This window comes from Rhinoraja longicauda, chromosome 5 (genome assembly GCF_053455715.1).
Source record: "Rhinoraja longicauda isolate Sanriku21f chromosome 5, sRhiLon1.1, whole genome shotgun sequence".
In the NCBI taxonomy this organism is placed as follows: domain Eukaryota; kingdom Metazoa; phylum Chordata; class Chondrichthyes; order Rajiformes; family Arhynchobatidae; genus Rhinoraja; species Rhinoraja longicauda.
This window is the reverse complement of record NC_135957.1, coordinates 14,965,954-14,981,245: the sequence shown is the minus strand read 5'-3', so window position 1 is coordinate 14,981,245 and position 15,292 is coordinate 14,965,954. Positions and strand designations below refer to the sequence as shown.

The 15,292-nt window shown below is 45.4% G+C and overlaps 1 protein-coding gene across 1 annotated transcript in view; it reads right to left on the bottom strand.

Moving 5' to 3' along the window:
- Window positions 1-15,292, bottom strand: part of LOC144593844 (dynein axonemal heavy chain 8-like) — a 624,642-nt gene that overhangs the window by 90,093 nt on the left and 519,257 nt on the right. The window contains exons 70-72 of the mRNA XM_078399962.1: window positions 10,685-10,900; window positions 9,007-9,144; window positions 7,692-7,819 (exon numbers count right to left, since the gene is read on the bottom strand). Of these exons, the coding sequence (XP_078256088.1) occupies window positions 7,692-7,819; window positions 9,007-9,144; window positions 10,685-10,900 (482 nt within the window). The remainder of the gene's footprint in view (window positions 1-7,691; window positions 7,820-9,006; window positions 9,145-10,684; window positions 10,901-15,292) is intronic.

Genomic DNA, 15,292 nt, shown 5'->3' with positions numbered 1-15,292 from the left:
AGGAGGACAAAGGGCTTAATTAGGAAAGGGAAAATAGATTATGAGGGAAAACTGGCAAGGAACATAAAAACTGACTGCAAAAGCTTTTATAGATATGTCAAGAGAAAAAGATTAGTTAAGACAAATGTAGGTCCCTTGCAGTCGGAAACAGGTGAATTGATCATAGGGAACAAGGAGATGGCAGACCAATTGAACAAAGACTTTGGTTCTGTCTTCACTAAGGAAGACATAAAACATCTGCCGGAAATAGCGGGGGACCGGGGGTCTAATGAGATGGAGGAACTGAGGGAAATCCAGGTTAGTCGGGAAGTGGTGTTAGGTAAATTAAATGGATTAAAGGCAGATAAATCCCCAGGGCCAGATAGGCTGCATCCCAGAGTGCTTAAGGAAGTAGCCTCAGAAATAGTGGATGCATTAGTGATAATTTTTCAAAACTCTTTAGATTCTGGAGTAGTTCCTGAGGACTGGAGGGTAGCTAATGTAACCCCACTTTTTAAAAAGGGAGGGAGAGAGAAAACGGGGAATTATATACCAATTAGCCTAACATCGGTAGTGGAGAAAATGCTAGAGTCAGTTATTAAAGATGTGATAGCATCACATTTGGAAAGTGGTGAAATCATCGGACAAAGTCAGCATGGATTTACCAAAGGCAAATCACGTCTGACGAATCTTATAGAATTTTTCGAGGATGTAACTAGTAGAGTGGATAAGGGAGAACCAGTCAATGTGTTATATCTGGACTTTCAGAAGGCCTTCGACAAGGTCCCACATAGGAGATTGGTGTACAAACTTAAAGCCCACGGTATTGAGGGTTCAGTGTTGAGGTGGATAGAAAATTGGTTGGCGGACAGGAAGCAAAGAGTAGGAATAAAAGGGTCCTTTTCGGAATGGCAGGCAGTGACTAGTGGGGTACCGCAAGGGTCAGTGCTGGGACCCCAGTTATTTACAGTGTATATTAATGATTTGGACGAGGGAATTGAATGCAACATCTCTAAGTTTGCGGATGACACGAAGCTGGGTGGCAGTGTTAATGCTCGGAGGCTGCAGAGTGACTTGGATAGATTAGGCGAGTGGGCAAATGCATGGCAGATGCAATATAATGTGGATAAATGTGAGGTTATCCACTTTGGCGGCAAGAACAGGAAAGCAGAGTATTACCTGAATGGTGACCGATTGGGAGAAAGGGAGATGCAACGTGACCTGGGTGTCATGGTGCACCAGTCATCGAAAGCAAGCATGCAGGTGCAGCAGGCAGTGAAGAAAGCGAATGGTATGTTGGCATTGATAGCAAGAGGATTTGAGTTTAGGAGCAGGGAGGTTCTGCTGCAGTTGTACTGGGCCTTGGTGAGACTGCACCTGGAGTATTGTGTGCAGTTTTGGTCTCCTAACCTGAGGAAAGACGTTCTTGCCTTAGAGGGAGTACAGAGAAGGTTCACCAGATTGATCCCTGGGATGGCGGGACTTTCATATGAGGAAAGACTGGGTAGACTGGGCTTGTACTCGCTGGAATTTAGAAGACTGAGGGGGGATCTTGTAGAAACATATAAAATTCTTAAGGGGTTGGAGAGGCTAGATGCAGGAAGATTGTTCCCGATGTTGGGGGAGTCCAGAACCAGGGGTCACAGCTTAAGGATAAGGGGGAAGTCTTTTAGGACCGAGATGAGAAAACATTTCTTCACACAGAGAGTGGTGAGTCTGTGGAATTCTCTGCCACAGAAGGTAGTTGAGGCCAGTTGATTGGCTATATTTAAGAGGGAGTTAGATGTGGCCCTTTTTGCTAAAGGGATCAGGGGGAATGGAGAGAAGGCAGGTACAGGCTACTGAGCTGGATGATCAGCCATGATCATATTGAATGGCGGTGCAGGCTCGAAGGGCCAAATGGCCTACTCCTGCACCTATTTTCCATGTTTCTATGTTTCTAAACCTGGGCTGCCTTTCATTCATTAACCCAATACCTTTTCAAATACCAGAAATTTTGTCCTGTTATTGCTACTAAACCTTTCCTCCCTGTTACCTGAAATTTATTTGCTTCTGGTTCTTTTTCAAACAATGAAAATGTTCTTTGAAAATATGTTAAAATATCCAGTTACTGTATTTACTGCAAATATCCTCTAAATTCAATTTTATATTTGAAATGCAGGTAACCATGACAGAGTGAGTGTCCTATTGGGCTTTGGTATAGGTTTATGTTTTTATATTGCACATGGTTCTCTTTTTTTTCATGAAGAAAATGAAAACACGTTTAGTTGAAAACAAATACATTTTACTGAACCCACCTTACTGTTAAAATCAACAAACATTTATAGTTATCATTTTTAAAAGAGCATGAAATGATGTAACATTTTGGGCCAATCGCATTATGAATCATTGATTCTTTACAAATAGAAAGGAACTGTGAGTTAAGTATTACAATATTTTGGGGAAAAAATATTATTTTGCATGTGTCTTGTGCTGTTTTCAGGACTGCAACGTTTAGCAGGCATGTGAATTTTCTGCAGATTTCTGCGGGCCCACTCTTCGTAGAGGGGGGACAGGGAAGGGGAGAGGGTGTCATTGAGCGAGCCCTGGACCCAAATTCTCTCCTGTATTGGTGTAGCACCCTCAACCCCCCTACTCAATCCCCCTTTTTCCCCCCTCCTCCCCCCACTGACCCACTCCTTCTCCCCTACCCCATTCCCCATTTGCCCCTCCCCGCCCCCACCCCCCCTCCTCCCAGCCCTCCCTCCACCCCCATTCCCCCCTCCCCATCCCTACTACCCCCTCCCCCCACTCCCCGCCCTCCCACTCCCCCCTCCCTCCCCACCCCATTCTTGCCCCCACCCCAAATGTTCCCTCCTCCTCTCTCCCACTGTCCCCTCCTCCCCACCCCCACTCTCCCCTCTACCCCACCCCCACTCTCCCCTCCTCCCAACCCCCACTCTCCCCTCTACCCCACCCCCACTCTCCCCTCCTCCCAACCCCCACTCTCCCCTCCTCCCCACACCCCGCCTCCCATTCCCCCCACCTCTCCCTCTTCCCCACACCCCCTCCTCCTCACTCTCCCCTCCTCCCCACCCCGACTCTCACTGCCCCCCACCTCCACTCTCCCCCACCCCCCCTTTCCCCCCACCCTCTCCTCCCCACCCCCTCTGTCCCCCTTCCCCCCCACCCCCACTCTCTCCCACCCCAACCCCCCTGCCGTCAGTTGAAGGGACGGAAGGGAAGGATCAGTGGACGGGGTGGACGACCATCTCCCTCCTGCTTGGTGTCTCCCCGGGAGGAGGGGGGAGAGGGAGCCACGGACCCCGGGCGGCCGTGCTGCCAGCGGCCATCTTGTTTGGGTGAGTGAGGAGGAGGGAAGCGCAATTAAAGTTGTACGTGCCCCATTGTGACGTCATATGCTGAGTACCTTTAAGAAGTCAGTTCGAAACGTAATTTTTAAACTTTAAAATCTCTCTAACTTAAAAAATATAAAGCCAATTTAAATAAAACTTTTCATTAACAATCGCCAGGACAATGGTGATTAAGGTGGTGCTAAAATTGTGGGGCTATAGTTGACCGTTTTGGCTGTAGGTCCACATGTCCACAACCAAATCTCAAAATCTTAGAAGCACATATATGTATAAAAATATGATACTGGAGAGATTTTTTAATGTTATTTTCATTTTTATGCAAAAGTGTATTCTGTTTACTTGATGGGAAAGTTTAGCTTGTGTGTGGTACTTCATATAGCCATGTAATAGATAATATAAACTTATGGTTCCAGACTTTCTTCAACTGTTGTAAAATTAAAATTAATATTTGATTTTTACCCATAATTGGACAGGAAAATGTGACCTTTTTTACACATCATAACTTATTTGAAAATATATACCTATCGTAATGGCCTACATTTGTCTAGACAAATTTTTTTTGAGGACCTTTGATATGCCTTTCCAAACCCAACTTTGCTTGGAGAAATTAGTTGCACATATTCATGTGGGAGAGTCAAAAATATCATGTACGTAACTCATCGTGTCCTGAGAATTACGTACATAAGATGTCGTTTGAAATCATGAAAATTTTATATTTTTCGGATCGATATTCATTTGTTTCTATGATGCTCAATCCAAGTTAAAAAAATAGTTGTCCAAAAATTCTTAACTCAACATACTTTAAAGCAAAGGAGACATACTGTGCTTACTTTGTTCTCCGTATCCAAATCATTACGTATATAAGCAGGCATCATTAACCCACTGTTTTCATGTCTGGTGGATCTGTCAACTTATAAGAACATTTACATTGCTGTCATGAAAGAACCCGCGGATAAGTGTAGTTTGTCAGTTTTCTGCTGACGGTGCTGCAGCCTGATGACCCTTCGTGAGTTCGGAGCATCTGCTGGTTACGTACAGGAGACGTTCAACTGTCCAACGCTATCTTCCTAATGAAAGCATTTACGCAGCCCATCGGACACCATCCTGTCTGCGTTTTGAAAGGGAAGATTTTGTTTGTATTTTAAATGTATTTTGGGGGAAATACTAGCCGAGTCAGGTCGAGATTACAGCGTCGTCTGAAACATCCCGAAAATTCCCACACTGTCAATGCTTCTCCGGCGTCCTGGTTTTCGCTGAAATCACTGACAAGTCGGTAAGTACTTGAGAGTTTTGAACTATAACACCTTGTATGGGTTACTTAAAAACCAAGCTTCACTGTAACAAGGAATAAACCGGATTTACTTCCAGTTTACTAATAGCTGTATTTTAAAAAATAATTTAAAAAGTGGTTCAGTGGATTTTTGAGAAAAGTGTGTGGGCATTCTTTGAAAATGTAAGGGAGATGCATATCTGGTTTCTGGGTTGCATATCTGGGTTTGGAGCCCACTTTACATGTAATGGCGGAGGCCAAAAACAACGCGAAAATTCCCACGCTGTCAAACTGTCGCATCCAATCTACCTGTCAAATGTCCTGACGATAAATAAATTGGTTTACTGTCCAATTTGATTGTGGACCGCCACGGATAGGGTGTATAACTACACTTTAATGAATCAGAAAAAAGAAGTTCTATGGCGAGTCTGGAAACTTGTTCTTTGTTCAAGAAGTTTATTGCGACAGCAATATTCGATTACAAAGTTTTCTTAACAAGATTACAGACAACCATTAAAACTAACTGTTCTCTTCGAAGACGTCTCCCAACTAACTCTTTTCGGACGCCAAAAGCGCACATGACCATGCTGTCCAATCAGCGGTTTTGCTCTCTGGACCAATCCCTACGGTCGCACCCACACGTGACCTTGCTGGCCAATCTGAGGGTTCGACGACTAGGACCACTCTCTATGGTCGCTACATGACCCCCCCCAGAACCCGAGGTACGGAACCTAGCAGGGAGCCGGATTTCGCGACCAGAACGAGTAAGGAGAGGGGCAGCCTGAACCACAGGAGCAGGGGATTCCGGACCTGGTGGAACTGCTGGAGCGGGGGGTTCTGGACTGAGCGGAACTGCCGGAGGCCGGCCTCTCCGAGGTGGTTGGCCGACCAGGACCGGGCAGTCCGGATCTAAGTGCGCAGGTTTAAGCCTGGATACCGAGACGAGCTCACTCCTGCCGCCCACGTCTAAGGTGAAGGTGACCGTCCCCTTACGCAAAACCCGGAACGGCCCTTCATATCATATCATATCATATCATATCATATATATACAGCCTCTGCAACGGGGAACGATGGGCATCCTTACGCAGAAATACAAACTCAGTCCTTCAGGGCAGGCGGTTCGTGCACCATTGGACACCCATGACGTGAAGTCGGAACCGGGGCCAGGGAACCCACGCGTGCCCGGAGAGATGCTAAGACTGACGGAACTGGAGGCAGCTGGCCGGAGGGGTCCGGAAGCAAATCCCCGGGTACCCGAAGTGGCGAGCCATATACTAGCTCCGCGGACGAAGCACCGAGATCCTGCTTAGGAGCGGTCCGGATGCCCAGAAGGACCCAGGGAAGTTGGTCTACCCAGTCCGGGCCTTCCAGCCTCGCACTGAGGGCCGCCTTGAGTTGTCGGTGGAACTTCTCCACGAACCCATTAGCCTGGGGGTGGTATGCTGTGGTGTGTTGCAACCGGGAACCGTACAGCTCTGCTAGCGTGGCCCAGAGGGTCGAAGTGAACTGTGGCCCCCTGTCGGTGAATCGGTCTCGGACGTAGAAGCGTCGGTTCTGGCCAATCGCAACTGCCCCTATGTACGATCGGCCGAGGCATTTCCCGAGAAGGTACAAGGTGAGCGGCAGTTGTGGGATTCTCCACCCCATCGTAGATGGTAATAGCACCAGCCACGCTTGTGCGGATCCTTTTGGCGGGCTTTTGGAGAAATGGCGGGAGACGCGGCACCATCTTGATGTTGCTGTGGCGTGGCCGCTGATGTCGAGACCTTGTTGATCGAACCACTTCCTTTCGATTTGGACGCCATGAGCGCATCAGCTTTTTCTGCATATGCCACGGGGTCCTTAAAAGAACAATCCGTGAGCATAAGTTTGACATCTTCGGGAAACTTCTCTCGGAATGCCTGCTCGAACATGAGGCAATCCGTATGTTCACCTGCTAGCGTTAACATCTCAGCCATAAGAACGGACGGCAGCCGATCTCCGAGATACGGTAGGTGCATAAGTTTCTTAGCTCGGTCATGCCTACTGAACCCGAAGGTTCGTAGTAACAGTGCCTTCATGGCCTCGTACTTGTCTTCTGCGGGAGGGTTGACGATGAACCGCATCACCCGTGTGGTCGTCTCCGGCGGTAGAGCGCTGACGAGGTAGTAGTATTTCGTCGCATCTGCCGAGATGTTTCTTAAGTGAAACTGGGCATCGGTATGGACAAACCAAGATTGTGGTTGATGTGTCCAAAACGACGGAAGGTGAACGCTGACCGCACTTAGCTCCGGTGCGCCGGGCGCAGCAGCCAAAAACGAGGCGCGTGTTCACTCATGGTCGGTGATCGGCCAGATCACGTCGGGGTCACCAATATGGCGAGTCTGGAAACTTGTTCTTTGTTGAAGAAGTTTATTGCGACAGCAATATTCGATTACAAAGTTTTCTTAACAAGATTACAGACAACCATTAAAACTAACTGTTCTCTTCGAAGACGTCTCCCAACTAACTCTTTTCGGGCGCCAAAAGCGCAAATGACCACACTGTCCAATCAGCGGTGTCGCTCTCTGGATCAATCCCTACGGCCGCACCCACACGTGACCTTGCTGGCCAATCTGAGGGTTCGACGGCTAGGACCACTCTCTATGGTCGCTACAGTTCTACCTTTGCAATCAAATGCCATTGAGACATCATGTTACATACGTTAACACTTGTGCGGTAAATTTTAAATTACCTGAAAAAACTACTTGCGGTTGTGGAACTATCTTCTTTCTTTTTGATAGAGTCAGACAGTTGTCAAACTTGTAAATAAATGCATTTGCATTGGTTTTTGCAACAATTAATTTTTGGGTCTATGTCACGCTTCTATGTCCCAGTATCGTATTTATACACATATATATATAAGATCTGAGTTTTAGTAATATTTAGATAGATAGATAGGTAGATAGATATAGAAGATATAGATAATGTTAAAATGGCAAAAGCAGGGAATACGTAGTGAATGTAGAGATATGCACCTTCTGCAATGTTAACCTGTACCTTTTGGGTGAGATGCATTTAAATCAGGGTCTAAAAATTGTAGCTGCTGATAATGAGAGGTGAGGACTTGCCTGTTGATTTGTGCTTTAAACTCCTTGCACTGGTCAGTCCATCTGATCCTTTCTCCACTCAATCCATCTATCAGAGCCGAAGCAGCTTCCATCTTTCTTCTACATGTTTCTGCATCTTCTAATAGATGCTAAAATGCATGGAGCAACTTCATTTCAGTCACAGATATGTTGTATAGCTATTGAATGACCTTACACAATTTTTCATCAGGGCAGAATCCCCTGAGTTACTGAAAATTTTATTATTTTGTATAGTTATGTGTTTAACAAATATTATATTATATTATTAAGACTAATGGACAGATAACTTTTCGTACCGGCTGCAGTGAATTCCTGATACACGATACGTCAATCAGTAAGTTTAATAGATAAGAAATAAATTATCAATGGAAAGGGACATTGGGATCACAGTGTATAATAAATACATCTTATCTTGGCCCTGTGCAAGATGAACATGAAATTCATACAGCAAACATATTAACACAGTTTCAGTGACCAATAAGTGCTAACTATGCTGTGGTAAACTTTAATACAAACTAAATGGGTAACACAACCACAAGCTGACTAATGCAATTGAAAGCTATGTCTGTATCTTTGAAGGGGATGTGCCATGGTTGTATCGGAGGTGGAAGTCATTTTAGTGGTCGTGGTGACTTATTGAACATTAATGTGAATGACTCAAGATCAAAATAGAGAGCAAATTTCTTCTTTGTATAAACAAACTGCCATCTGTAATTATCTTTGTGCTGCAACTGGACTAAGTAATGATTGTTCCAAATAATATCCTGTGCGTATCATTGGATCTGTGCTTGAATGGGCCATTTTGTTGCCCTGGCAATGATTGTATGCCAACTTGATGTGCAAGAGAGAGATAAGTATGATTGTAGCAGCTATGTGGTATATTTGGATGATGTACCTTCCATAGTTAGATATCTGGCAGCATATTAAAGCTTATATCAGTACCAAGCTTGGTGTAGCAATATGATTTAGAGTGCATGTAAGGCAATTAAATTTGGGTCATTGATTGATTGGGATTGGTAACTGAATGTTAAGATTGTTGTGGAGAGAGGTGTCGGCAAAATAGGTCAAGTGACCCAGAGCTCACCCTGCAAGATCATACTGATAAAAATATGTATACTGAAAAGTTATGTATAATTGATGTCATGGATTTGGACATACCTTTACCCAACAATAAGAATAGATTGAAACTGACTTGCTGTGTGTTTCCAGCATTTTCAGATATCTGCGTATAGATATTTAGATATCTGCTAATAGATATTTATTGATTAGCTAGATGACATCTAAGATTTTGACTCACCATTTTCTCTTTCATAGCAGCATCAAACTTTGCCTGCACCTTGTCCAGCTCGGCTTGTTTGTCATCCAGCTGGGCCTGAGCCATTCCTAACTGGTTCATGGCAGCATGGAGACGGTTTTCCTGTACTGCCAAATTTGCCTAAAATAAGGAAAGTCAATCAGTTCTGAAATTGAGTTTCTGGTTTCTGGTATTAAAAGACATTATCTCATTGATGTCAGCAACCATTCAAGATTCTCTAAGCCAAGTTATTTTCTAAGGGTATTATTGCAATTAGATCCATAAAAAAATATTGATAATGTGAGTAGACAAAACTGTGGCAGATCCATTGTTTCTGCCTGTTCCTGGCATACTGAACTCCTCAAATACTCAATTCTATCTTGTCCCCCCCCCCTTGTCCAGTCCCTTCTGACCTACATCCAAGACACTTGGTACACTTTAATATTTTCAATTCCTGGGTCATCGCCTCATTTTTCCCATGGATGTCCAGTCCCTTTACACCTCCATTCCCCAACAAGAAGGCCTTAGGCCCTCTGGTCTTCCTTGAACAGTGACTCAATAATTTCCCCTCTACTGATACTTTCCGCCTGGCAGAATTTGTCCATAACTTCAGCAACTTTTCTTTTGACTCCTCTCAGTTTCTTCAAATCTAATGTGTAGCCATGGGCACTCTAGTGGATCCCAACTACTCCCGTCTTTTTGTCGGGTACATTGATCACTCCTTGTTGCAAATGTGTTCCAGCACCATTCCCCAACTCTTTCTCCATTACATCGATGACTGTATCGGGGCTGCCTCTTGCAACATTGCAGATTTCATCAACTTTAGTACTAACTTCCACTCAGCCCTTGGACTATTTCTGACACCTCTCTCCGCTTTCTCGATCTCTGTCTCCATTACAGGGGACAGACTATGTACTGACATCTACTACAAACTCACTGACACCCAGTTACCTTGACTACATCTCCTCCCACCCTGCCTCTAATCCTAAAATGAGGCTTTCCACTCAAGGATATCTGAAATTTCTTCTTTCTTCTGTAAATGTGGTTTCCACACTGCTGTGGTCAATGGAGCCCTCACCCAAGTCTCCTCTGTGTTGAGCTGTTAACCTCTCACTGTTCCTCCCCCCAGATGGAACAAGGCATAAATTTCCCAACGCTTCACCTTTCTCCCCACCAGCCTCAGCATCCAATACAACAGTCACTAAGATTTCCTAAACCTTCAATGTGCTTCCGCCGCTGGTCGCAGCTTCCCGTCCCCACCCCTTTCTGCTTTCCACATAGACCACTCCCCCCACACCTCCTTGATTCACTCATCCCACCTAACCCACCCCCTCCCTGGATGCTTCTCCCTGCAACTGCAGGAGATGTTATACCTGTTCTGACATTTCTTTCTCACTTCAATCGAGGGACCCCAGCAACCCTTCCAGGTGAAACAGTTCATGTGCACCTCTTCAAACCCTACCTACAACATTTGGTGCTCCCAATTACAGCCTCCTTTCCTGTACATTGGCAAGACCAGGCATAAACCAGGCGACAGTTTCGTCAAACACTTGCACTGTCTATCAAGACCTGTAGGATCTCATAATATTGGCTATTTTAACTCATCTTCCCGTCCTCAGTCTAGTACATTAATCAATTTATTCAGTGAAAGCGTTATATGTATTTGCTTATTCAGAATTACCTTTAAAGGCAGCACCTCTTTATTGATGGCAAAAAAGGAACCCATAGCTTGAGTCCAGGATAACAAACCAGCAACATTCCCACAGACTTTCTTAGCATTTTCAAATGTATAATCCTCCATTGTGAAATATGGCTGGAGTAATTCCACTGTTTCGTCATTGATTGTGTCCTTTGGGAACTGCTGCAAGGCCTGCAGAAACCCAGTGCCACTCAGCAACTGGAAAAGAAGGAAAGTTGCTTGTTATGATTCAAATCAAGTCTTCCTTAGAAAATATGGACTGGCATATCAAACAATTGCAATAATCATAGCAAGCAAACCAGGTAATCAGATGAGGTAGATTTAGTAATCTATGTTCCTAAATCAGGCATGTGAGTGAGGTAAAAAAAAGAGGAAAAGATCTGAGCGCTTGCGCGAGGAGGACAACGGGGTCAAAAATGTACACACAAAATTACCAGTTTCAAGCCTCTTTTAGTGCATTTCAAAGTAAAAACAGACATTACAAATAATGTGAATATGTCACTGTACATTAATAACATTTTGAAGTAAAGTCGCACACTAATCGATAATCAGCCTAAAATGGTTGGGTTTTAGACAATAGACAATAGGTGCAGGAGTAGGCCATTCAGCCCTTCGAGCCAGCACCGCCATTCAATGCGATCATGGCTGATCACTCTCAATCAGTACCCCGTTCCTGCCTTCTCCCCATACCCCCTCACTCCGCTATCCTTAAGAGCTCTATCCAGCTCTCTCTTGAAAGCATCCAACGAACTGGCCTCCACTGCCTTCTGAGGCAGAGAATTCCACACCTTCACCACTCTCTGACTGAAAAAGTTCTTCCTCATCTCCGTTCTAAATGGCCTACCCCTTATTCTTAAACTGTGGCCCCTTGTTCTGGACTCCCCCAACATTGGGAACATGTTTCCTGCCTCTAATGTGTCCAATCCCCTAATTATCTTATATGTTTCAATAAGATCCCCCCTCTTCCTTCTAAATTCCAGTGTATACAACCCCAATCGCTCCAGCCTTTCAACATACGACAGTCCCGCCATTCCGGGAATTAACCTAGTGAACCTACGCTGCACGCCCTCCATAGCAAGAATATCCTTCCTCAAATTCGGAGACCAAAAATGCACACAGTACTCCAGGTGCGGTCTCACCAGGGCCCGGTACAACTGTAGAAGGACCTCTTTGCTCCTATACTCAACTCCTCTTGTTACGAAGGCCAACATTCCATTGGCTTTCTTCACTGCCTGCTGTACCTGCATGCTTCCTTTCATTGACTGATGCACTAGGACACCCAAATCTCGTTGAACTCCCCCTCCTCCTAACTTGACACCATTCAGATAATAATCTGCCTTTCTATTCTTACTTCCAAAGTGAATAACCTCACACTTATCTACATTAAACTGCATCTGCCATGTATCCGCCCACTCACACAACCTGTCCAAGTCACCCTGCAGCCTTATTGCATCTTCCTCACAATTCACACTACCCCCCAGCTTAGTATCATCTGCAAATTTGCTAATGGTACTTTTAATCCCTTTGTCTAAATCATTAATGTATATCGTAAATAGCTGGGGTCCCAGCACCGAACCTTGCGGTACCCCACTGGTCACTGCCTCCCATTCAGAAAGGGACCCATTTATCCCCACTCTTTGCTTTCTGTCTGTCAACCAATTTTCTATCCATGTCAGTACCCTACCCCCAATACCATGTGCCCTAATTTTGCCCACTAATCTCCTATGTGGGACCTTGTCGAAGGCTTTCTGAAAGTCGAGGTACACCACATCCACTGACTCTCCCCTGTCAATTTTCCTAGTTACATCCTCAAAAAATTCCAGTAGATTTGTCAAGCATGATTTCCCCTTCGTAAATCCATGCTGACTCGGAATGATCCCGTTACTGCTATCCAAATGCTCAGCAATTTCGTCTTTTATAATTGACTCCAGCATCTTCCCCACCACTGATGTCAGACTAACTGGTCTATAATTACCCGTTTTCTCTCTCCCTCCTTTCTTAAAAAGTGGGATAACATTTGCTATCCTCCAATCCACAGGAACTGATCCTGAATCTATAGAACATTGAAAAATGATCTCCAATGCTTCCACTATTTCTAGAGCCACCTCCTTAAGTACCCTGGGATGCAGACCATCAGGCCCTGGGGATTTATCAGCCTTCAGTCCCATCAGTCTACCCAAAACCATTTCCTGCCTAATGTGGATTTCCTTCAGTTCCTCCATCACCCTAGGTTCTCCGGCCCCTAGAACATTTGGGAGATTGTGTGTATCTTCCTCAGTGAAGACAGATCCAAAGTAACGGTTTAACTCGTCTGCCATTTCTTTGTTCCCCATAATAAATTCCCCTGTTTCTGTCTTCAAGGGACCCACATTTGCCTTGACTATTTTTTTTCTCTTCACGTACCTAAAAAAACTTTTGCTATCCTCCTTTATATTATTGGCTAGTTTACCCTCGTACCTCATCTTTTCTCCCCGTATTGCCTTTTTAGTTAACTTTTGTTGCTCTTTAAAAGAGTCCCAATCCTCTGTCTTCCCACTCTTCTTTGCTATGTTATACTTCCTCTCCTTAATTTTTATGCTGTCCCTGACTTCCCTTGTCAGCCACAGGTGTCTCTTACTCCCCTTAGAGTCTTTCCGCCTCTTTGGAATAAATTGATCCTGCAACCTCTGCATTATTCCCAGGAATACCTGCCATTGCTGTTCTACCATCTTCCCTGCTAGGGCCTTCTTCCAGTCAATTTTGGCCAGCTCCTGCCTCATGCCTCTGTAATCCCCTTTGCTATACTGTAATACCGACACTTCCGATTTTCCCTTCTGCCTTTCCATTTGCAGAGTAAAACTTATCATGTTGTGATCACTGCCTCCTAATGGCTCTTTTACCTCTAGTCCCCTTATCAGATCAGGATCATTACACAACACTAAATCCAAAATTGCCTTCTCCCTGGCAGGCTCCAGTACAAGCTGTTCTAAGAATCCATCTCGAAGGCACTCTACAAACTCTCTTTCCTGGGGTCCATTTCCAACCTGATTTTCCCAGTCTACCTGCATGTTGAAATCTCCCATAACCACCGTAGCATTACATTTTTGACTCGCCAATTTTATCTCCTGATTCAACTTGCACCCTATGTCGAGGCTACTGTTTGGGGGCCTATAGATAACTCCCATTAGGGTCTTTTTACCCTTACAATTTCTCATTTCTATCCATACTGATTCAACATCTCCAGATTCTATGTCACCCCTTGCAAGGGAATGAATATCATTCCTTACCATCAGAGCAACCCCACCCCCTCTGCCCTCCTGTCTGTCTTTTCTATACGTTGTGTACCCCTGAATATTCAGTTCCCAGCCCTGGTCCTCTTGTAGCCATGTCTCAGTGATCCCTACAACATCATAATTGCCCATGACTAACTGAGCCTCAAGCTCATCCACTTTATTTTTTATACTACGCGCATTTAAGTACAACACTTTAACTTCTGTATTTACCTCCCCTCTCACATCGGTCACAATTGGCCCTGCCCTTAATTTCTTTTCCCCTCTAGAACTTCTGTTCCCCTTCTTCCGAGAGTCTTTTGCAATATCTCCTGTATTCCCTTTTTTTACCTCATCTTCATATTCACAATTTGTCAACCCCTCCCCCCCACTACTTAGTTTAAAGCCACAGGTGTCGCACTAGCAAACCTGCTTGCCAGAATGTTTGTCCCCCTGCTGTTAAGATGTAACCCATCCCTTTTGTACAAGTCACCCCTAGCCCAGAAGAGATCCCAGTGGTCCAGAAATCTAAATCCCTGCTCTCTGCACCAGCCCCTCAGCCATATATTCATACACTTTATCTCTCTGTTCCTGGCCTCACCAGCACGAGGTACCGGTAGCAGTCCAGAGATAACCACCTTCGACGTCCTACTTCTCAGCATTTTTCCCAACTCTCTAAACTCCCGCTGTAGCACCTCCTTCCTCTTCCGCCCGACGTCATTCGTGCCCACATGCACAACGACTTCAGGTTGATCGCCTTCCCTCACTAGGATTTTCTGAAGCTGGTCTGTGATGTGTTGAACCCTGGCACCAGGGAGGCAACAGACCATCCTCAAGTCCCTCCTGTTGCCACAGAATCTTCTGTCCGTCCCTCGGACGACGGAGTCACCGACCACTACGGCTCTTCCTGACTTCGGTCTCCCCTGTCGAATATCCTTGCCAACAGGTCCGCCACTCGGACTGGAACCGTCTTCTGCCCCGACAGTTCCCAAGAGGGTATACCTATTTGCAATAGGCACAGCCACTGGGGTCTCCTGTAGTCCTCGTCCACTCCCCCCTGAAACAGTCTCCCACCTTCGCTTGACCTGGACCCTTGGCGTGACAGCCTCACAATAGGTCCTGTCGAGGAAACTCTCGCATTCCCGGATGGCCCTGAGGTCATCCAACTGCCTCTCCAACTTCACCACACGTCCCTTCAGGAGCTGCACCTGGACACAGTTCTTGCAGGTGTAGTTCCCAGAAGCTCTAGCGACGTCCCTGTCTTCCCACATCCTGCAGGAAACACACTGCACCAACTTTTCCGCCATTACCTTGTGTCTGGCTTAAAACAATTGTAACCTCC